At 43.9% G+C, this 24,974-nt stretch overlaps 1 protein-coding gene across 2 annotated transcripts in view; it reads right to left on the minus strand.

The window, feature by feature from the left end:
• The window catches only part of LOC118396836 (sortilin-related receptor-like), a 73,259-nt gene extending 49,993 nt beyond the window's left edge, over positions 1-23,266 (minus strand). Inside the window, exons 1-6 of one of the 2 annotated variants that reach the window (XR_008067851.1) lie at positions 22,887-23,266; positions 16,309-16,425; positions 14,345-14,479; positions 5,462-5,623; positions 4,771-4,838; positions 502-682 (exon numbers count right to left, since the gene is read on the minus strand). Coding sequence is in view for 1 of the 2 variants with exons in the window: in XM_052467458.1 (XP_052323418.1) it covers positions 502-682; positions 4,771-4,838; positions 5,462-5,623; positions 14,345-14,479; positions 16,309-16,425; positions 22,887-23,189 (966 nt within the window). In the remaining variant the exon portion in view is untranslated. The remainder of the gene's footprint in view (positions 1-501; positions 683-4,770; positions 4,839-5,461; positions 5,624-14,344; positions 14,480-16,308; positions 16,426-22,886) is intronic. The other variant, XM_052467458.1, reaches the window with a different exon arrangement.
• Between the last annotated feature and the right edge of the window lie 1,708 nt (positions 23,267-24,974).

Below are 24,974 nucleotides of genomic sequence, written 5' to 3' on the forward strand. Positions count from 1 at the left end.
GCCTCCGTGTATTGATACACCATCCAAAAGTATAATAAATAACTTCACCATGCTCAAAGGGATATTAAATGTCTGCTTTTTTATTTATTTTTACCCATCTACCAATAGGTGCACTTCGTTGCGAGATTGGAAAACCTACCGGGTCTTTGTGGTTGAATCTGTGGTTAAAATTCACTGCTCGACTGAGGGACCTTTTCAGATAATTTTATGCGTGGGGTACAGAGATAAGGTAGTCATTCAAAAAATCAAGTTAAAACACTATTATTACACCCTTTAATCCATTTTCAATTCAGGTTTTAACAACAAAATGTGGGAAAAGTGGGGGTGAATACTTTCTGAAGGCACTGTATTAGAAGATAGTTATGGTTGGATCACCCAATTCGTGTTCAAATAATCAATGTGGGTATCCCTCTCCATAATAACATGAGCCACATTTTCAACACCGCAAGAGCAACAGATTACCTGACATGTATAATCCCCTTGCAGGTCAACGTCACTTACTGTGGAAGTGGTGGCGAACATGTACTTGTCCCGGAGCTGGAAGTTGTCCACTCTCTCCAGGATGACTCGGCGGTTCTGCTCGCTCTGGAAGAAGTCGGTGCTGCTGAGGATGCTGGACACCCCCTGGGGCTCGTGCCTCTGGACCAGCACCGTGGTGGGGGAATCGTACGGCTCCACACCCCTAGAAAGATGCAGAAATTAGCGCCTGTCTGTGGGACATAGGTAGGGCCAAGAGTTTCTCTCTGACCATGTGGCCCGACCAAGACAAACTCAAAGCCCTTTACCGTGAGTTTATATTTATTGACTATGTGAACTGAACAGGAAGGACTTAAGGGCCTTGGAGGTCTTCCCGTTCAGATAACATGGTCTGGGAAAACTCTGGGCCCAACTTAGTCATACCATACAGATGGACATAGAGTTATGGTTACACACACTCACTGACAGACTCTGAAAAACCGAGAAATGTTTTACGGATTACTGACAATCCTAGTATCGTGGAACGGCCTACGTGTTCCTGTGAACACATTTGAAACTCAGAATCCATTTACCACACACATTGATGTATTTATAGTTTCCCAACTGCACATTTCCAGTAGAAGTTCTGTGTGTGGACATTTTAAGCTGTGAACTTACGGTAAGCTCCAGCAGAACTGAGAGAGGTTTACAGTAGTTTATGATCATCTTCCATAAGGCATTCCAGATTCACACAGAGTGTTCTCACTAACAATGGAGCCAAACAGAGAGAGCCTAGGGTCTAGACTGGCCTATAGCGTGACATTTTAGAGGGGGTCGTGTTTTTATGGGAGCAGGCTGTCCATGTAGAGAGGATAAGAAAGACCCCAGTCAGACAAACTTGGGACCTTGCCTGTCTAATGTTAGTTTGGGGACTTTGCATACAGCCGGGAAACTGCCAATATTAGAGTTTGGGGCAGAGTTTCAGGCCTTGCCGAAATTAGAGTGTGTTGCATTGCTTTTGGGCCTTGTCCATAGCAGAGTTTGGGGGCCTTGTCCATAGCAGACTTTGGGGGCCTTGTCCATAGCAGACTTTGGGGGCCTTGTCCATAGCAGACTTTGGGGGCCTTGTCCATAGCAGACTTTGGGGGCCTTGTCCATAGCAGACTTTGGGGGCCTTGTCCATAGCAGACTTTGGGGGCCTTGTCCATAGCAGACTTTGGGGGCCTTGTCCATAGCAGACTTTGGGGGCCTTGTCCATAGCAGACTTTGGGGGCCTTGTCCATAGCAGACTTTGGGGGCCTTGTCCATAGCAGACTTTGGGGGCCTTGTCCATAGCAGACTTTGGGGGCCTTGTCCATAGCAGACTTTGGGGGCCTTGTCCATAGCAGACTTTGGGGGCCTTGTCCATAGCAGACTTTGGGGGCCTTGTCCATAGCAGACTTTGGGGGCCTTGTCCATAGCAGACTTTGGGGGCCTTGTCCATAGCAGACTTTGGGGGCCTTGTCCATAGCAGACTTTGGGGGCCTTGTCCATAGCAGACTTTGGGGGCCTTGTCCATAGCAGACTTTGGGGGCCTTGTCCATAGCAGACTTTGGGGGCCTTGTCCATAGCAGACTTTGGGGGCCTTGTCCATAGCAGACTTTGGGGGCCTTGTCCATAGCAGACTTTGGGGGCCTTGTCCATAGCAGACTTTGGGGGCCTTGTCCATAGCAGACTTTGGGGGCCTTGCCCATAGCAGACTTTGGGGGCCTTGCCCATAGCAGACTTTGGGGGCCTTGCCCATAGCAGACTTTGGGGGCAGGTCTAAGTAGCAGAGTTTGGGGTCTTGTCTGTCTATCTAGCAGAATTTGGGGCTGTTTGGAACTTTGCATATATGGGCTATCCTATCAATGTAACGCTGGCAGGGCAGTGGGTTAAAGTTAGCCTATCTAATCCACAGTGCGAAACAAGGGCGTCTTTATTCTTTTTATTTATTATCTTGATCCTCCTACCAAACAGGATCAAATGTTTAGGACAAAAAGGAAAACAAATACATACAATTTGCTAGTTGGTTAAACACGTCCAACAGTGGGATGTGAACCAGACAAAACCCCAGGGCTTACAGCCTTCTTAGCCTGATCTGCAGCGCAGGCCCCTTTCTCTGTGGCCTCCACAAACGGATTAGACATGGAAAGCCCATAATCGGCAAAGAACTGGACACACATGGTTAAAAAGGAAAACTGGCCATAGAGGCAGAGGAGGAAGAAGCACCAGACAAAGATCTCAATGCAGCTGGTGATGCAGAAGCAGTTAGACACAGCGGAGTCAGTAGCTGCGTCCAGATTTAAAAGGAAAATGACTGGTGGAAAAAATATAGCGGAGAAAAATAAAAAAACTCTTTCTAGCCAATGCTTACACCAATCCAATGCTTACACCAATCCAATGCTTACACCAATCCAATGCTTACACCAATCCAATGCTTACACCAATCCAATGCTTACACCAATCCAATGCTTACACCAATCCAATCCTTACACCAATCCAATGCTTACACCAATCCAATCCTTACACCAATCCAATGCTTACACCAATCCAATGCTTACACCAATCCAATGCTTACACCAATCCAATGCTTACACCAATCCAATGCTTACACCAATCCAATCCTTACACCAATCCAATGCTTACACCAATCCAATGCTTACACCAATCCAATGCTTTGAAATATTTGGGGAGGAGTGCAGCAGTACACACTTCTGGAGCTGCTTTCCTCCTCAGAAGTCCGCAAAGACTTTCAAGCTTTGTGCGTATAGTTACTGCTTTGGGATGAAATGGTTTGTTCATGTTAGTTGTTGGGTTGTATGGGTATTTGTAGTCAAAATCTTCCCTCTGCAACGGTCTCCTGAGACTCTGAGGCTCAGAAGTGTGATCTAAGAGGATCTCCAACGTTCACACTTGGTGGGGGGAGGGGCGTCATCTCCCAAACACAAGAAAGAGCTCGGGGGGGAGAGACTGCAGCGGTAGCTGCGATGTTATCTGCAGCGCTGCCTGGTATTACTGACTACATTATGCCACTTGTACAGACAGAGTTAAGTGGGGCCCTGGCAGACAATCACTTATTCATCAGAAAGAAGGCAGTCTGTTCGATGCTCCTCAAAGTCGCCACATATACGACCACCTCCACCGTCAGAGAAAGCAGGAGGGAAAATCAAAGGGAGAAGGGCTGTGTGTCTCTCTCTGACACCAGAAGATGTGTGTACAAATAGTCTGGCGAGATTAAAATGCTTTCAATAAGGTGAAAATGTTCCGAACGATACAGATAGAAATACACTGAAAAGAACGGACGTGATTCCTAATACTTAACAGGCAAGCTTAACGTTCTACACAATACATTTCAAATCGGAACGCTCTGAAATGTTGCACCCTCCTGAACAGACCCCTGCTGTAGCTGACAAGCAGCATTACATATTTGCAGTGGAGAATGAGAGCCTCTTGTTGTCCCCTATTAAAAGGCAGAGATCCTGCGAGGGAATGAAAGTGATGTCTAACCGGAACTAACCCTCCGCATCCACGCCTTTAAATCATTAACAGATCGGTCAAATCCTTTTATGGATGGGATTTGAAAGTAAAACAGATTTTTTAAAGTTTGAGTGCGCCACTCTCCTGCCTAGGCCTACATTACGTGGTGAGAGACACATGGCTGATCTCTTTCACAAGGCACTGAATGTGTCGCAATCATCATTAGCGGTATCAGATTGTTTTTGTTATTTTGATCGACTTTGTCTGTGCAAACTCTGCTCATCTGGCACTCCAGCCAGGCTCAAGCAAACGTTCAAAAGTATTTGAAAGATCTCAAACACTATTTGAACCGAGATCTGGTTGATAGGAGGGTTCAAAATCATTCACACATAGTGAGTCCCAAATAACAATCAGGTAATCAGTGTCTCTCTCCCTCAGGGACCGTAGTGGCATTTTCTTTGCATTGTCATTCAATTATCTATGCTTTTAACTTGGAGAGGCAGGGAGTTAGCTCCCAAGCTGCATGCTTGGTAAGCATACAGCGATCAGAAGACATGTTTATCTCTCCACTGTCTGAGGTCTAGTGAGGGACAGATTGAGGAGGCAAGCAGTCACAGAACACAGAAAAACAGGAAGTAAACAGGAAGACACACACACACACACACACACAACCCACCCATCCCTCTCACAGATCGTTGCTTTAATGTTTTGCAGACACTCTGACACTCAACAGAGACAATTAATTATACTGATGACTGTACATTCTACCTCTCCTCACACAATCATCACCTTTGTATACAGAGACATTGATCTTACCAGAAATATGCCTTCACGTGCTCTTGGATCAACACCCATGTCTCTCCAAAATCGTCAGATTTCCATAGCTGCAAAAATAACAGAGGCGGGGGTGGGGAGTAAATTATGGTCACATGTTGACTCCAGGCTGTATGTAACTGGCAGAATGTTTGAGAGTCAACCGTTTTCCATCATTTCAGTTGAGCTGAAATGTGAATAATTAGTCAGGGGAAAATTCCACAAAATGTCCTCCGTATTGTATTTTTCAGAGAGACAGTTTAGTAGATGCAGCTGTGACATTTAACCAGTATTTAAATATGCACCATTCTATTTGCAATTATGCAACTGTCCTACATTCAGAAATATCGGCTTTGTTTCTCTAGAACAGTCACGCTGTAATATAAATCAAATGCTGTGGGGCTATGGTACGGTAATCCAGCATATGGAGTGGAGCCATTTGTCCACATAGGCATCTAACCCCGAACCTACTGGGGGCCACAGAGCTACTGGCAAAGGAGGAGCCTGATGTACTATAGCTCTGATCATTATAATAGACTCCTCCTACACAAAGATCTCCATCATGATCTCAAGGGACTTCCCGGTTAAACATTTTTTATAAAAACACCTCTGCATGTTGGTAATTGTCTACGTTTCTGTCCGAGACCTTTTTCAAGAAAGTGAAGCAGCATTTCTATAGCAGTCAGTTGACTACCTGTTTGTTGGGGTGGGAGCCATCATATCCCAGGACCAGGTTGGCTCTCTTGCTGTGCAGCAGCAGGTCTGTGGGCTTGAAGGGGATGGAGAACCCCTGGATGGTCTTGCAGAAGTCAAAGGAGTTCCAGAGGTAGCTGTTGGTGCTGTCTGCAAAGAGGTACTGGAACGAGAGAAGGACAAGACGGCCAAGGTTAGGCTAAATACCCACTGGGGTCTGTTCATGAGTGTTACAGAATGTTAAGCTAGAAATACACTGCTAAAAAAAATAAAGGGAACACTAAAATAACACATCCTAGATCTGAATGAATTAAATATTCTTATTAAATACTTTTTTCTTTACATAGTTCAATGTGATGACAACAAAATCACACAAAAATGATCAATGGAAATCAAATTTATCAACCCATGGAGGTCTGGATTTGGAGTCACACTCAAAATTAAAAGTGGAAAACCACACTACAGGCTGATCCAACTTTGATGTAATGTCCTTAAAACAAGTCAAAATGAGGCTCAGTAGTGTGTGTGGCCTCCACGTGCCTGTATGACCTCCCTACAACACCTGGGCATGCTCCTGATGAGGTGGCGGATGGTCTCCTGAGGGATCTCCTCCCAGACCTGGACTAATGCATCCGCCAACTCCTGGACAGTCTGTGGTGCAACGTGGCGTTGGTGGATGGAGCGAGACATGATGTCCCAGATGTGCTCAATTGGATTCAGGTCTGGGGAACGGGCGGGCCAGTCCATAGCATCAATGCCTTCCTCTTGCAGGAACTGCTGACACACTCCAGCCACATGAGGTCTAGCATTGTCTTGCATTAGGAGGAACCCAGGGCCAACAGCACCAGCATATGGTCTCACAAGGGGTCTGAGGATCTCATCTCAGTACCTAATGGCAGTCAGGCTACCTCTGGCGAGCACATGGAGGGCTGTGCGGCCCCCCAAAGAAATGCCACCCCACACCATGACTGACCCACCGCCAAACCGGTCATGCTGGAGGATTTTGCAGGCAGCAGAACGTTCTCCACGGCGTCTCCAGACTGTCACATGTGCTCAGTGTGAACCTGCTTTCATCTGTGAAGAGCACAGGGCGCCAGTGGCGAATTTGCCAATCTTGGTGTTCTCTGGAAAATGCCAAACGTCCTGCACGGTGTTGGGCTGTAAGCACAACCCCCACCTGTGGACGTCGGGCCCTCATACCACCCTCATTGAGCCTGTTTCTGACCGTTTGAGCAGACATGCACATTTGTGGCCTGCTGAAGGTCATTTTGCAGGGCTCTGGCAGTGCTCCCCTGCTCCTCCTTGCACAAAGGCGGAGGTAGCGGTCCTGCTGCTGGGTTGTTTCCCTCCTGCGGCCTCCTTCACGTCTCCTGATGTACTGGCCTGTCTCCTGGTAGCGCCTCCATGCTCTGGACACTACGCTGACAGACACAGCAAACGTTCTTGCCACAGCTCGAATTGATGTGCCATCCTGGATAAGCTCCACTCCCTGAGCCACTTGTGTGGGTTGTAGACTCCGTCTCATGCTACCACTAGAGTGAAAGCACCGCCAGCATTCAAAAGTGACCAAAACAGCAGCCAGGAAGCATAGGAACTGAGAAGTGGTCTGTGGTCACCACCTGCAAAACCACTCCTTTATTGGGGTGTCTTGCTAATTGCCTATAATTTCAACCTGTTGTCTATTGCATTTGCACAACAGCATGTGACATTTATTGTCAATCAGTGTTGCTTCCTAAGTGGACAGTTTGATTTCACAGAAGTGTGATTGACTTGGGAGTTACATTGTGTTGTTTAAGTGTTACCTTTATTTTTTTGAGCAGTGTATATTGTGTAGAATAGATAGTAGAACAGGGATTCATTATTGCTCTATACATAATATTTCTATTTGCACCTGCATCTTTCCGAAGTGAATAAACCTCTGATGTGGCAAAACGTCAAGCCTGACTGATTTCAACAAACTAGAATAGCAATAACTGGCCTAATATCTCAATTCCAGATATCTCTAGTCTCGCTAATTCAAAAGAGAATGCAAACATCCCTACCCCCAAAATCTAAAAATATTCACAGAACTAGTCAAGAGATATTTAATTTGAAATGCCTAATTAAAACTTCAGATTATGCAATTATACAGAGCTATAATCCCATTTTGTCAGTCCTTCCTTTGATCTATTTTTTAGCTGCCTTCCCAATAACTCCTCTATTCTCAATGGCCTCCATTTGGAAACGGGACAGAGCCCCTGTGAGAACAAAAGCTCTGTAGCGCAAGGCACCGAGCGGGAGGTAGTGAAATAGATGGATGCTATGAGATGACGATCCAAAGCTGAAATGATGTCTCATACTGTAGATGAGTCACGACTAGGATATAGTAGGTCCCACATGTACAGCACATCATAGAGAGAAACATCAGGGACTTACTCCACTGTTATATCACCAGATTCAGTGCCTTCAGAAAGTATCCACACCTCTTGACATTCTACACATTTTTATTGTGTTACAGCCTGAATTTCATATTCACTAAATTGAGATTTTGTGTCACTGCCTACACACAATACAGCATCATGTCAAAGTGTGGGGGGAGTAGAAACCTGACAAATTAATATTACAAATATATATAATTATTCAACCCCTTTGTTATTGCAAGCCTAAATAAGTTCAGGAGTAAAAATGTGCTTAACAAGTCACATAATAAGTTTCATGGACTCTGTGTGCAATAATAGTGTTTAACATGATTTATTAATGACTACCTCATCTCTGTACCTCACACATACAGATAATTGTAAGGTCCCTCAGTCGATTAGCGAATTTCAAACACAGATTTAAACAAAAATACCAGGGAGGTTTTCCAATGCCTTGCAAAGAAGGATACTTATTGGTAGATGGGTAAAATAAAAGCAGACATTGAATATCCATTTGAGCATGGTGAAGTTATGAATTACACTTTGGATGGTGTATCAATACACTCAGTCCCTACAAAGATACAGACATCCTTACTAACTCAGTTGACAGAGATGAAGGAAACCACTCAGGGATTTCACCATGAAGCCAAGGTGAATTTAAACATCTAGAGTTTAATGGCTGTGATAGGAGAAAACTGAGGAAAGATCAACAACATTGTAGCTACTCCACAATACTAACCTAAAAGACAAAGGAGGAAGTCTGTACAGAATAAATTATTCCAAAACATGCATCCTGTTTGCAACAAGGCACTAAAGTAAAACTGCAAAACATGTGGCCTGAATACAACGCGTTTTATTTGGGGAAAATCCAACACAACACATCACTGAGTACCACTCTTCATATTTTAAGCATGGTGGTGGTTGCATCATGTTACGTGTATGCTTGTCATCAGCAAGGACTAGGGAGTTTTTTAGGATAAAAATAAACTGAATAGAGCTAAGCACAGGCAAAATTCTGGAGAAAAACCTGGGAGACAAATTCACCTTTCAGCAGGACAATAACCTGAAAGACAAGGCCAAATATACACTGGGGTTGCTTACCAAGATAAAATTGAATGGTCACGAGTAGCCTAGTTGAAAAATATATGGAAAGACATGAAAATGTGTTACGTTCGTTGAATGGAGGAGACCAAGGCACAGCGTGATGTGAATACTTTGTTCTGTTTATTAACGAAGAAACACTAAACAAACTATACAAAACAACAAAACGAACGTGACGCTATATACAAACAAGTGCAGACACAGGCAACTAACCATAGACAATAACCCACGAAATACCCAAGGAATATGGCTGCCTAAATATGGTTCCCAATCAGAGACAATGATAAACAGCTGCCTCTAATTGAGAACCAATCTAGGCAACCATAGACATACAAAACCCCTAGACAGGGACAAAAAAACATACATCACCCATGTCACACCCTGACCTAACCAAAATAATAAAGAAAACAAAGAATACTAAGGTCAGGGCGTGACAAAATGGCTGTCTAGCGAAGATCAACAACTAACTTGACAGAGAATAATATTGTGCAAATATTGAACAATCCAGGTGTGCAAAGCTCTTAGAAACTTACACAGAAAGACTCACAGCTGCCAGAGGTGGTTGAGTACTTATACACAAGAAAACATGAAATGACCCCGGGAATAGATAGAGCATCGCTCAGACATGCACAACAATTATGTAACATCAAAACAGGTGAATCTTTCTTTGAAGTAGATGTTATAAATAGGCAGATCCATAACCAGTCAGACTTGGTATAAAAGGATAGGGCCGACATGTAATGTTAGACAGCGGGTTATGCTACAGGCTAACCATTCATTATCTCAGATCCCGCTTCATTCATAAATCACGACCTAAAGTGATCACTGCAATTTAGCTCTCAGACACTTCATCATATGCTTTCTATAAAGGGGAGGCTAGACGGACCCATATTTATCAAGTGTCTAGAGAAGGAGATTTAGGATCAGTTTTTTACCTTTTAAATCATAATGAATCCACTTATTATGGACAGAGATTAATTGATCCTAGATCTGGACTCATACTCTGAAGAGGCTTGCTAAATACGGGCCCGGAATTCACAGCTCAGAGGGCCCATGAGAAGCAACCACTAATTTCCCATGGTAATCATCTCCATGATGTTGGGAGCATGTTGCAGACTAAGATGGTGAAATCCTCTTGCTGTTATAACAGGCAGCCCTGCCTCTCTCTCTCTCTCTCTCCTGTCTGCAGATGGATGGTCCCAGCCTGCGGCCTCTACAGAGACTGACAAACTGCGTTTCCCATGCACCTGGAAATAACCTCCACTGGGCTGATTGCCAGGTGGAATGGGGGCGGGGCCAGGGCTATGACTCACCGGTACACAGTGAGACATAATCGAACATGTCACCGCACCAAACCTCACGGCACTGCATCGAACAATCTTGCGCTCAAGAGCGATAACTACGCATGTACACAAGCACACACACACAGACACTATATACACCTAAATCAACCCTTAGAAACCACAAGCTCAATAACGTTATGTGCCTTCTGCTGTTTTGAGGAGATGGGAGAACATATGAAAAAGAGCTATACACTCATACTTTGAAAACATAATAAAACCCCTCTGTATCAGGGCAGTTTGCAATATAGACAGGCCTTTTATCATCATACTGCACAGTGGGTGTACAAAACATTAGGAACACCTGCCCTTTCCATGACATAGACTACCCAGGTGAATCCAGGTGAAAGATAAGATCCATTATTGATCAACATGGCAGCAACACAACATGGCAGCAGAACAACATGGTAGCAGCACAAAATGGTAGCAGCACAAAGCAGGGTACAAATATTATTGGGCACAGACAACAGCAGAAAGGGCAAGAAGGTAGAGACAACAATACACACAAGTGTCATTAAGAGTGCCCATGAATGAGTCTTTGAATGAAGAGATAGAGATAAAACTGTCCAGTTTGAGTGTTTGTTGCAGCTCATTCCAGTCGCTAGCTGCAGCGAACTGGAAAGAAGAGCGACCCAGGGATGTGTTTGGGGACCTTTAACAGAATGTGAATGGCAGAACAGGTGTTGTATGTGGAGGATGAGTGCTGCAGTAGGTATCTCAGATAGAGGGGAGTGAGGCCTAAGAGGGGAGTGAGGCCTAAGAGGGGAGTGAGGCCTAAGAGGGTTTTATAAATAAGCGTCAACCAGTGGGTCTTGCGACGGGGTGGACAGAGACGACCAATTTACAGAAGAGTATAGAGTGCGGTGATGTGTCCTATTAGGAGCATTGGTGGCAAATCTGATGGCCGAATGGTAAAGAACATCTAGCCGCTCGAGAGCACCCTTACATGCCGATTTATAATTTACGTCTCCGTAATCTAGCATTGGAAGGATGGTCAAATGAATCAGGGTTAGTTTGGCAGCTGGTGTGAAAGAGGAGCGATTACGACAGAGGAAACCAAGTCTAGATTTAACTTTAGCCTGCAGATTTGATATGTGCTGAGAGAAGGACAGTGTACCGTACTTGAATGAGGTGACTACCTCAAGCTCTGAACCCTCAGAGGTAGTAATCATACTTGTGGGGAGAGGGACATTCTTCTTTCCAAACCATATGACCTTTGTTTTGGAGTTGTTCTGAACAAGGTTAAGGGCAGAGAAAGCTTGTTGGACACTAAGAAAGCTTAACACAAAATCCAGGGACGGGCCAGCTGAGTATAACACTGTATCATCTGCATATACAGTTAAAGTCGGAAGTTTACATACACCTTAGCCAAGTACAATTAAACTCCGTTTTTCACAATTCCTGACATTTAATCATAGTAAATATTCCCTGTCTTAGGTCAGTAAGGATCACCACTTTATTTTAAGAATGTGAAATGTCAGAATAATAGTAGAGAGAATTATTTATTTCAGCTTTTATTTCTTTCATCACATTCCCAGTGGGTCAGAAGTTTACAAACACTCAATTAGTATTTGGTAGCATTGCCTTTAAATTGTTTAACTTGGGTCAAAAGTTTTAGGTAGCCTTCCACAAGCTTCCCACAAGTTGGGTGAATTGTGGCCCATTCCTCCTGACAGAGCTGGTGTAACTGAGTCAGGATTGTAGGCCTCCTTGCTCGCACATGCTTTTTCAGTTGTGCCCACAAATGTTCTATACGATTGAGGTCAGGGCTTTGTGATGGCCACTCCAATACCTTGACTTTGTTGTCCTTAAGCCATTTTGCCACAACTTTGGAAGTATGTTTGAGCTCATTTTCCATTTGGAAGACCCATTTGCAACAAAGCTTTAACTTCCTGACTGATGTCTTGAGATGTTGCTTCAACATATCCACATCATTTTCCTTCCTCATGATGCCATCTATTTTGTGAAGTGCACCAGTCCCTCCTGCAGCAAAGCACCCCCACAACATGATGCTGCCACCCCCGTGCTTCACAGTTGGGTCATTATGGCCAAACAGTTATATTTTTGTTTCATCAGACCAGAGGTCATTTCTCCAAAAAGTACAATCTTCGTCCCCGTGTGCATCCGTAGTCTGGCTTTTTTATGGCGGTTTTAACGTGCAGAAACCCCAGGCTTTTACTAGAGCAGAAATCAGTGCAACAGATAGAGAACAAGTCAGAATTGGGGCTAGCAACAGTAGATGGGCCATGGTATACATGCACATTTCCAGATATCAAGAGTAATACAGTCAAGGCACAGCAGAGGACATGGAGAGCTCTGCAGTGTTGATTTATGACATTTGAATGTGCATTAAATAGCAACATGATCATGTAATACAGCAATTTCATCAGGTAAAATGAATACAAAGCCTGAGGGAGGTCAAAAGTCTGTGTAACCAAAAGAGAGTCAGAATCCTGAATGTGGGAACAAGCATAGTCTCCCCCACGGTTGGGTAAACAAGAAAGTTCATAGTCAACAAAGCATGCAGACGTCATGAGGGAAATAGCAAAATGCAACAGAAAAAAATATATAACAACTTGGGGCTAGCCATAAGTTCAGAGTCACTTGCTCCAACGGTGCCTGTATGCTGGAGGTGAGTGAAAGCTCTGGAGAGAGGGGGGAGTGTGGTGGGGGTACCAGTACCCATGGATGGTCTCTGAACAGCAGGAGTTGGCTTCAAGGCCTCTGGATTTGGGTGGGGTAGCCTGCCATTTGTTGGGCTCAAAGGCTCCGACACCTCTCACTTCACACCTCAGTGCTAAATGAAGTTGTATTGGATGGTGTATTAATCCTTCCAGGTAATCTTGTCCACAATCAGGTTGTAGGTTTGGAGTTTTGATCTGGAGTGAGGGTATCATCCTGTATATGTCCCTGGCTAAATCAATTTTTTTTGTAAAAACATGCTGGAAAATGCAGGAGCTCATCTGCTCATGACCTCTCTCTCCAGCAGCCTGGGAACATTACCGTATATAAACATTGGGTTGTTATTTTACCTGAAATGCACAAGGTCCTCTATTCCAACAATTAATTCACAGATAAAACGGTAAACCAAATTAGTTTCTCTCCTCCTTCCTTAAGGCTTATTTTTATTCTTTGGACTTTATATGGCGGCTGGAAACCAACTTCACAGCATTATTACAACCTACCGGAGTGTGGACCTACGTTCATCTTCCAATCACCCACGTGGGTATATGCTTCTAAAAACCAATGAGGAGATTTGAGAGGCAGGACTTGCAACGGGTTGAGCGTCATAAATAGAAGCAACTTCTATTTTAGCGCCTGGCCAGGCAGACGCTCGCTGTCATGCGCAAGCAGTGTGGGTGCAATGATGAATAACATGTAATTGTACATTTATTTTGGACGTGAGCGGTTTGGTCAGCATGTAAAGCACTGCATCATAGTTCTAGAGGCGTTACTATAGACCCGGGCTGTGGCTCAACCGGCCGTAGCCGGGAGTCCCATAGGACAGCACACAATTGGCCCAGCGTCGTCCGGGTTTGGCCGGGTGGGCTTTACTTGGCGCATCACGCCCTAGCGACTCCTTGTGGCGGGCTCGGTGCCTGCAGGCTGACCTCGGTCGCCAGTTGAATGGTGTTTCCTCCAACATATTGGTGTGGCTGGCTTCCGGGTTAAGCTGACGGGTGTTAAGGAGTGCGGTTAGGCAAGTCATGTTTTGGAGGAAGCATTTACCACCTTTCACCTCTCCCGAGCCCGTTGGGGAGTTGCAACGATGTAACAAGTTCGAAATTGGGGAGAAGGGGGGGGGGGATATTTAAAAATGGTCTATCAACAAAATGACATCCAGCCACCTTGACACAACTGTGGGAAGCATTGGACTCAACATGGGCCAACATCCCTGCGGAATGCTTTCAACACCTTATAAAGTCCATGCCCAGACAAATTGAGGCTATTCTGAGGGCAAAAAGAGGATGCAACTCAATATTAGGAAGTTGTTCCTAATGCTTTGTACACTCAGTGTCAATACCTCTATGGTTTTCAGCCACTTACCCTCTTATTGTCAGCGGGGCTGTGGTAGAACTGGGAGATGACCTGCTTGTTCCCCTCTTTCTCCTTCTCCCCACTCAGCTGAAACCTCTCTGAGATGGGGGAGAAGCTGGTTCCATAGTCGTAAGACACGTACACCTACCATGTGACAGAGGAGAGAGGAACGAGGTGAGAACATGGAAGTGATGGTACACGGTAACAAGTTAAATCCGCTAGCACAGTACTTTTGGATGTGATGCTTTATGGACAGGAAAAATTAGGCGTTGTCAAGTTCGATTTTTTGAATGCTTCTTGATGGACACATTTGTAGTAGAGGACAAAATGATTTTAGAATGGTGTTTTGGGAGGGAAGCCATTAACTGACTCTGTAAAAGGAATCAAAGCATTTAGACAGTAGCTAGACTTTCCATCTACGGAGAGAAACACAATACTTAGGAAAAAGCTTTGTCTACGCTAACTGACTACAGAGTGGAACTGTAGTTCCTTTAAGAGAGAACTCCAATCCAGAATGTTAAGAGGTGTTCAGTGTTCCATGCTGTTCTGTTCTGTCCTGCAGACTCTACCCGAGACAATACATGAGTGAGGTCAGAGCTCTCAGATTCCCATCAGAGTGCCAGAGACCAAGGAGCTCAGACCACAGAGAATAGCACACAAAGCCCACAACGCCGACTGGAAGTTATGTCGAGGAACGTACTGAACTGGGAGTGGATAGAGACACAAAACTAACAATTCTTGTTCAAACAAACTGTCCTTCACCAGTGGTATCTCTGCGGTTTAGCATAAACAACTTGTTTTTCAAAGGGCATCACATCTCAAGTTAACCCCTTGAGGACAGGAGGTCTTTCTTACACTGTGTACAAAAGCAGTGGGGGTTGGGTTGGGTTACTGTAGGCTGAGCATCAGTATCAGACAGCATAGGGAGCTGATATCATCAAAAGCAGAAAGAGTAGAGAGAGAGAGATGTAACAGATGGAGGGATTCATCCATGGCTCAGTGAATCTGATCGAGGAGAGGAGTGGAAGCACACGGCTGGCAGGCAGGCCATCTCATTAGCACAGTGGAACAGGTCTGGGCCTCGCAGCACTGACATCATGTGGTCTGTCACTGACCAATGGGCTCCCATGCACACACAGAATAACATGCATGTACACAAACACACATGGATACACAAACACTGCATTACACAACCAAACTGTGGGTAAACCAGTATTGTCATTTCTGCCATGGTACCTTGAACAAAGGAGTCTTCATTTGAATAGGGGGGAAAAATCTGAAATGTACAGTCCATAGTAAGATTGAAAAGAGGGCAATGTGAACTGAGAGGGAAGGAGAAGATTCAAAGTGTCCGAAAACAGCACGGCTGTAAAGCAGCATGCAGGCGTTATCCTATTTTTTAATTTTTTATTTATCCGTTATTTTACCAGGTAAGTTGACTGAGAACACGTTCTCATTTGCAGCAACGACCTGGGGAATAGTTACAGGGGAGAGGAGGGGGATTAATGAGCCAATTGTAAACTGGGGATTATTAGGTGACCATGATGGTTTGAGGGCCAGATTGGGAATTTAGCCAGGACACCGGGGTTAACACCCCTACTCTTACGATAAGTGCCACGGGATCTTTAATGACCTCAGAGAGTCAGGACACCCGTTTAATGTCGCATCCGAAAGACGGCACCCTACACAGGGCAGTGTCCCCAATCACTGCCCTGGGGCATTGGGATATTTTTTAGACCAGAGGAAAGAGTGCCTCCTACTGGCCCTCCAACATGACTTCCAGTAGCATCTGGTCTCCCATCCAGGAACTGACCAGGTCCAACCCCGATGTAGTGGTGGATAGGTTCATGGATATGTTTGTTTCGCGTGATTGTGGATCCCCATTCCCACACACAAGGTGTGTTAATGTACTTACAGGAAATGTAGGCTTCTACATTAGTATACTCACAGGAAGTGTACTACTGTGTACTCACCGAGCTATGCTTGGGACCTGTGGCTCCGACACTGTCTCTGGCCAGCGCCACGATGACATTGCTCTTCTCCCCGGCCCAGTGCACCACCATCTGGTTGTGGGAATCGTTCAGGTTGGCCTGCAAAGAAAAGAACAGTCTCTCAACTGACCGGATGTATTTTTGTTCTGCTTCATCAAAATGCAGCTCAACACGAGGCCAATGAATTAGGCAACTATCTGATAGATTACAGTCACTTTTATCTCCGATAAACGTCCTTGGACCATAATAGCATTTCATAACAAATTTGATATCAGCTAGACATTGTAATGATTTTGCTGGGTTTACGGCATCTTCTTAGCTGGTAGAAATCCCTCCGTGAAAGGTTGCGGTACCTTGCCTGGCTGTGTCTGGTGTATTGAACAGAGCTGTCGTGCTTTTCTTTATTCATGATTTTATCTGGGTAAGCTTACTGATGCACATTACTATGGCAACGCACTTCGTGGTTTTATTGTTATGACCTTGCGAGGAGCACCTTGCTAAAGGCTCCTCTCCCTCTCTTTGTGTGTGTGTGTGTGTGTGTGTGAGACAGTGAAAACAAGCAGTGACCAGCTTTACATCACATTGCCCACCGTCAGAGGCCTTCACTGTGTACATTGAAACAACACAATGCTGCTATACTAAGTGCTTGTGGTAGATGTAGTAGTGTAAAAGCAGAAGGCACAGGTCAATTAAACGCCAACGCTCCATTGGTGCAGCTCTGAAAATAAGTCTGTGAAGTGTGAATCCCCAAAAAGTATGTCATTTTAAATCCCACTGCCTTTACCTCTCATCCGAGCGCTCCCCTCTCTCATATTTAATTTATCATTCTGCAGGGGGCTGTGAGTCATTAAAAAGCTCAGTTCTCCCTATACTACAGTATTTCTTCAGACTTGGACAACACAAAGACTTTCATTTCTGTATAAATGATAAACAAACGTTCCTCTTCTTTCAGTGGTAACTTTACACCAACTATTGGTACTATGGCTTATAGACTTTCTGCTGCAAATTGCTACAAAATAGCCTACAAGAATTTGTTGTGTGTATAAGCATGATTTCAGCATGAACATGTCATTTAACATTCTCATTGCCTGAGAAACAGAGTCGAACACTTCTACTAACTGGACTTGTCTAATACGAAACGCTCATTCAGAAGGTTTTAAAACATTTCGCTATGGTGGGCCCTACTGAACACATCCCAGGAGGTCAGCTGAGTCAAAGGCAAGGCCGTCTTCGAGGCTGAGATGACTCTGCGGTAAATCTCAGAACCGTTTAAGCCTCGTTGCCCGCGGACCATGTAAAAGGGTGCCGGTGTGGTCCTCCTGACACAGCTGAATCGGGAGAGTGATGGCACTGGTAAACTGCTGCAAATGGCAGCATGAGACACAATCTTCCTCTGGGCGAGCTCGACAACAAAATCGGCCATTAAAATCAGGTAATGACATGAGCCTCACTCCGACTAGCTCCAGTTACGTGAAGCATTGTACTATGCTTGGGGTTAGGGCCTCACACGCTCACTGTCGTCCGTTGGTTCCCAAAAGGTCTGGCTACCTTTAGCCATATCTCATAATACAGCTTTTAGAGTAGATGGGACTGACTAACTGCATTCTATTTGGATTTGTGATCAAAGGAATAATAGGTCTAATCATTGTGTGGAGACATTTTGAGCTTTGAGCACAATGACATCTCCTATTGCTTGTGGTCTTGCAAGTGATTGACGATACTACCAAAAACAGTACAGCATGAAGATGGGCTAAAACAGCTTCTCCAATAGAAATCCCTGATCACACTTGTAGGTGATGTCATGGCGAAGTTGGCTAGCTAAGCTCATGCGTAGAAACACGTCGTAGGGTCTAACGGTCGTCTCGCGCCGAACTGCGCATGTGCAGGCCGTAAAATCAAAGGCCCTCCTTCGACATAAAGTTGTTTTCGTTCCCAGAAGTCTTGCGACGTTGCACCTCCAATTGAGACCTTGAAAATGTAAATGCTGGGCCTGAAAATATGCCTAACGTTGATAATAGCGATAAAGAGTCCTGTTTAGCTCTGCCAAACGGTTATTAGCATAGATAGTCAAGATTCCAGATGTTGAGTCTGCTAGTGTGATAGTTAAAAGTGGCAAAGAAAGAAGTGACTCAGTACATCGGTTTCTTAGGCAGCATGTTGGTCACTGGGGCATTAGGACGGGTGGTCATACAAAAGCAACCATCAGTCTTTACCAAGCAAGTGCCAGGGATTCTAACACTACTCATTCCTTTGCACTAGTGCATTGACATAAGCTCTGGAAGCATCTAACAAGCCCCAAATTATCTAAAATTATTCAACATTATCTCTGACAAACCTTGAAACTCACCAGTGAGGAACAGTAAATGAATCTGTCCATAGCTCACGGCTCATGATCCTTTGCACTATCTGGACGAAGCTAGATTGATGTCAGTTGAAAAACCCCATCTGAATGGAAAAGGAAGTACACAAGCCATGCCTTACAAAAAAGCCATTGCCGAGTGTCTGAAGGAGACTGGTCAATGCTGATTCCATCAGTCCAAACTGAAAAGCACAAATCAACTGGGGCATATCAGTCACATCAATCTGGACTCTCCTCAAAATTGTTTTCATTGGTAATCCAGGAGAAGCTTTTGTGGTGCCACAAAAATATATTTTTCTCTTTTTCTCCCCTCATGTACCCTCCCTTCTTTGAGAAGCATGGGTGTGTTCAGTAGAGAAATTGTTTTGAAACTAGTGAAATAGGGAGGTAGGCTAATACCTGAACTTGTTCAAGAAACACTCATTTTCGTTTCCAGTGGCAAAATGGTTTTGTGCACAACTAAACACAACCTTGGTGCCTCTACGTCAACCTGTTTCCTCAACAACAACAACAAGCAAAGAATAACTCCTGTGAAATAGGGAGAGTATTTACATCTCCCCACCATGTTCTCCTTCATTATTCAAGAGAGCAGAATGAACCACTGCTGAAAGAGTGTCACCGTTGGAGCGGAGCTGAACCGACGATGACATCATCCGCCTGCTGCAGGACTGGCATTCATTACATTTGCATTTTCAATCTACCAGTGTGTATTTTTGGTTGGATGCAGCACAATTGCACCACTGTCTGTGACAGTCATGCCGCACAATAGTTATTTTTTTCTGTTATATACACTGAATGATGACCAACGAGCTGCGACAGGCCCTGATATCAATGTGTTATAGGCTAGTTTATCTCCCCATGGTGAAGTCTGGGCTCGGCTATGTTATATAAAGGTCTGCTCTGCTCTGTGGAATCTCTGAAGTAGCCTCCTTGACAGAGACTAGAGTCCTTCTTCACAAGGCTGAATGATAAGTGGGTTAACATGGCAGATCATGCTGAATGTCTCGATGCTGTTGCCAGCTGAAGAGTAGCAAGCTAGACAGCAAAACATTAGTGAGTGCCTGGCACATTCTTTTGGGGTCAAATGTGAGAAACAAGCTTGAAGAGAGACTTCAGGTGAGCTTTGTGTGTGTGTGTGTGTGTGTGTGTGTGTGTGTGTGTGTGTGTGTGTGTGTGTGTGTGTGTGTGTGTGTGTGTGTGTGTGTGTGTGTGTGTGTGTGTGTGTGTGTGTGTGTGTACACATTTGACTATACTTGTGAGTACCAGAAGTCCTCACAAGAATAGCAAACCAACAAAAATTCAGAGAAGTGAGGACATTTTGCCAATCCACAATTTTAGGCTTAGGGGTTAGGTTTAAAGTTAGAATAGGGTTAAGGTCAGGGAAAATACGATTTTGAATGCAAATCAATTGTTGGTCCCCAAAAAATGCCAAACAAGCATAGTTAGACATACCTCTGTATGCGTGTGTGTGTTCTTCGGGAGGTTAAGTTAGTGCTGCACAAACACATTCATTCATTCATTCAGGTGATTTAGTACGTCTATCATCTGGCCTTGAGAGACGAGTCAGCTGAAATGCAACTCACAAACACATGCACACACACACACACCAGTGAAAATACCCGTTTGGACATACCTTTTCCATATCTGCATTGTTCACCTTCGTTACTGCAACTTGCAGTAAATTCAATCCGAAAGAGTAAGTGTGTGTTTGAAGGGTCAAAAACTAGTCTGTAATTGTAGTCCTGAAAGGATCTGTCATAGACTGTAGTAAATGATATACAAACACAAAAGAAACCAATTAAATGTTTGAAGGGGACCAAGCTGGTATAACTTGCCAATGCTTGTTCTATTGCTCGCCAGCTCACACACACACATGCCGAAATAAAGATGATCAGGATTCTCATTGATTACCATAGCACCTATTTTTACCCAGCACTCGCTTTGCTGCAGTTAGCAAACAGTATCAGTTGTCCTACTACATTAGGCCTAATCTATCAAGAACTCAACAGAAAACTGTAAACATGTGTATCCTTCTTGCTCACACAGGCTCATAGAATTAGGCATCAGAACAAGTCCAGGCACCATAGTAGTATAGTCAAATATATTCATCAAGGCTCCTTACGTGTGACATAATGACAACTATGAACACGAATGAGGAAAATGAGTACAGCCAAGAATTCCCCAAGCCAAATATCACCATGGCACATGACACTTGTATTGTGGTCTTATGCACAAACCCTGTTGGATCTGTTTACATTGGGTCATGTGGCAGGGAACCAGATCCTGCTTGCTACACACCTTCAGAGTGTGCTATGTTATTTCCCTGGATATGTTTGTGAACTGTGGGAAACGGTTGACGGGATAGATTGAGCGACATCAGGGGTGTTTTGAGTAGGGCACACACTAGCAAAACAATTTGCAAAGCAACACAAAACCACCATTGGACAAGTTCAGGTATGACCTCTGCATTTCAAGATGTTTTGTCTCTGCTGAACAGGGCCGAGGCCTGGCTCTCTTGTTTGTTTTGAGTGAGAATCTCGACTGGCAGATGCTCAAGGCAGGTTTCAGTCACACTCCCTGCTTGAATTTCCCAATACAGCCCCCTCCGTGACTGCCTCCACCGAATGACTCAGGGGTTTTACTGGAAGCCATGTCTCAGAGTTGTTTTTTTCTACTTATCAGGAATGATGGCTATATAGTTGGTCAATTAGCTGGAACTCTAAAGCCACATTCCTAGTTCTTAAACTAAGAAATTGATTAAGTGTAATCCACATTTCACACACACTGACAACATCCGATACAGGTTTGTACAACAATTCAATTTAAAAGGGAGAAATATATCTGGATCTATATAGCTCAGTATGGTTAGGGACGGGGGACTGGAAGCTTACTTGAACTTAAATGCCAAAATAACAGCCCTACAGTTGCTACAAAAAGCCTACCTTACTTATAAACGAAGTGTGTACCTTTCTGTGAAATTTCACTGGAGCACCTTTAGAAACCTCTAGGCTAAATCCCATGGGTGCCCTATCTAATGAAAAAAAGCTATTTAATCCCTGAAGAAATTTGCTTTCATAGTTAGGGGAATGGGTGTGTGAGGAGACTGTCAGTGTTTATTTTCTGTTCTGTGCAAAGAATTGCATGCTATTTGGGGATATTTCTGAAAGGGGGGGAGAGGGGGCTAAACAACAGTTTACTCTCATTCCAAGAAGACATACCTTGCCTGCAGTTAACCTAAATACACATCCGATTCAAAAGAACAAAACATGACACCTGACCAGCAGAGGAATTCCAAACTTGATCACATAAGCAACCATTTCTGTTCCAATTTGAGGATGTGTAAAACGCAGTGAATACTGAAGAGCAGACTACCGTGATAAATAAGAAATCACATTATAGAGAAACTCAGCAAAGAGCCTTCGACGTCTTACAAAAATCAACCATGTCACAAATCAAATATGCAAAGACTGCCACTATTGGCTCTTCACAACATTTGCAGCCTCCACTATGGCATGCATCTCCACATTGGGAAGACTCTATTGTGTCAGTCTTGGCTAATTAGAATTATATTGTTTTTGATGTCTGTCACCCAGCTATGATGGTGTGTGTTACTGCTAAGTTTATGTATACTGTCATTTGGATTTTCCAGACAAAACTGTGTGATTGTGGTGACATGATCACCAGGTTTCAGGAAAAACTGGTCAGATAAAATAAAATACTGTATTGGGTTGGTCAAGAAGATAATTCAAAAGACTTCGTGCAATACATGTGTGTCGGTCTGTAGGTAGACTTTAAAACGGAGGGTTTGTTTACTAGATAGAGTAACGTAATTGAATAGGTTATGCCATTGAATAGGTTACATTGGGAAGAAAGAGCTCGTCATGGCATCGTATGCTGAAAGGGGACAGTCTGTTCTAAAAAAGTCTAGTAGCTACCTAGCTACAGTGGTACTGAATATCACACACTTGGCAAGAAGCTAGACTGACTTCGACAGCTTGGCTTTGGTTATTTGCGCTTCACCTCTCCTCGTCAAGGGTCGCATGAAATGAGAAAGCCATATAGGCTGCTGAGTTCCGTTACTAAACTAGCTAGCTGCTAAACCTAACGAGCTACTGTAGCTAACTTAGGATAGCCTTCCGATCGTGACGTGAGACGTGCTTTCAGTAGAAGTGTAGTTACTGCTGGAGAAGTAATGCATTACCTGTCCATACACCTTTGGCACGGGTGGTTGGACTGCACTCCGCCGATTGCGATGCTGATACATGCCCGAAGCTATGTCTTCCCTTGCACTACGTGCCGCTCGTCGCTTCGCATCCGCGCCTATTCCATGGATAAATTCTTCCTTTGCGTTAACCGTAGAAAAACCCCTGTCCTGCGGTAGCAAGAAACGCTGGTCTCGATGCAGACGAAGGGTGGAAGAAAATGTCCCGGGAGAAAATAAAAATAACAAATATATTGTAAACCTAAGAGGAGACAGCATCTTGAGTGTCTGTCTTGTCGCCATGTTTGTGTATGTTTCGTTTAGGTAACGAGAAGAGCTTATTCGAGTGGCGATTGGAGTAAGCGTAGGAGGCACGTCCCCCATCACCCACCTCCCTAAGCAAATTCTGCTCGTGGCATTGGTCGAGTTCGTTTTGCATGGCCCAGAGCCTCGGGTTGGTGGAGATTTTGGTTAAGGACCAATGGAATGTATAAATAACATTTAACTCCGCTCACACCGGGCACCAGGCAATGGAAAATGAATTCGCCCATTGTTAGCGAATTCTTTGTATCTTGAATGAGTGGATGTACTTGAAAAATATCCAACATTATATTCAACCAATGCTGTTTATCTAAATTATGAAAAATAAGTGGGATGCATGCCAGCAAAGCCACTACACAACACTAAACAATACATTAATTGCACAATACCACTGCTACAAATGGCTATCAGACAGAGTATTGTCTGGCAGCGAAACAGTTCATTCAGCCTAATTTACTGCCTTTAAAAAAACATAGCTTATATGGCTGACTTGGTTTAACAAAAGTGGTTTCTACTGACAATTGAGATGTATAAACTATGGCATAAGGGGACGACGAGCAGATAAAATGCCATTTCGATTAATACATTAATGAGCGAGCTAGGATGGACGTAGTCAATATAACTATTTGCTGAGCACTTTTGAAATGTACAGCGACAGAATTCAGAACATGTGCCGTTCTTAGATTTTTTTAGCTTAACATGTCAATGCTTACACAGAAACTATCTAGGTCAAATAGGGGAGAGGCGTTGTGCCGCGAGGTGTTGCTTTATCTGTTATTTGATACCAGATTTGCTGTTTATTTGAGCAATATGAGATAGAAAGAAGTTCCATGCAATAAGAGCTCTATATAATGCTGTACACTTTCTTGAATTTGTTCTGGATTTGAGGACTGTGAAAAGACCCCTGGTGGCATGTCTGGTGGGATAAGTGTGTGTGTGTCAGAACTGTGTGTAAGTTGACTATGCAAACAATTCATTTTCATGTTTCTTATAAAAATAAGTGATGCAGTCAGTCTCTCCTCAACTCTTAGCCAAGAGAGACTGGCATGCATAGTATTTATATCAGCCCTCTGATTACAATTAAGAGCAAAACGTTCAGCTCTGTTTTAGGCCAGCTGCAGCTTAACTAGGTCTTTCCTTGCAGCACTGGACAACACGACCGGACAATAATCAAGATTAGTCAAAACTAGAGACTGCAGAATTTGCTTTTTGAGTATGGTGTCAAAAAAGCAGAGCATCTCTTTATTATGGCTAGACCTCTCCCCATCTTTACAACCATTGAATCTATATGTTTTGACCATGACAGTTTACAATCTAAGGTAACTCCAAGTAATTTAGTCTCCTCAACTTGTTCAACAGCAACAACATTCATTACCAGATTCAGCTGAGGTCTAGCACTTAAGGAATGATTTGAACCAAATACAAAGCTCTTAGTTTTAGAGATGTTCAGGACCAGTTTATTACTGGTCTTTGTTATTACTGGCCCTTAACTCTTTGTTAAGGGTTTCAGAGACTTCCTTAGCTGTGGTTGCTGATGCGTAATATGGTTGAATCATCAGCATACATATACACAAATGCTTTGTTTAATGCCAGTTGCAAGTCATTGGTAATAATAGAAAAGAGTAGAGGGCCTAGAGAGTTGCCCTGCGGTACACCACACTTTACATGTTTGACATTAGAGAAGCGCCCATTAAAGAAAACCCTTTGAGTTCTATTAGATAGATAGCTCTGAATCCACATTATGGCAGAGGTTGAAAAGGCATAGCA

The sequence above is a fragment of the Oncorhynchus keta genome, chromosome 18 (assembly GCF_023373465.1).
Source record: "Oncorhynchus keta strain PuntledgeMale-10-30-2019 chromosome 18, Oket_V2, whole genome shotgun sequence".
In the NCBI taxonomy this organism is placed as follows: Eukaryota; Metazoa; Chordata; class Actinopteri; order Salmoniformes; family Salmonidae; genus Oncorhynchus; species Oncorhynchus keta.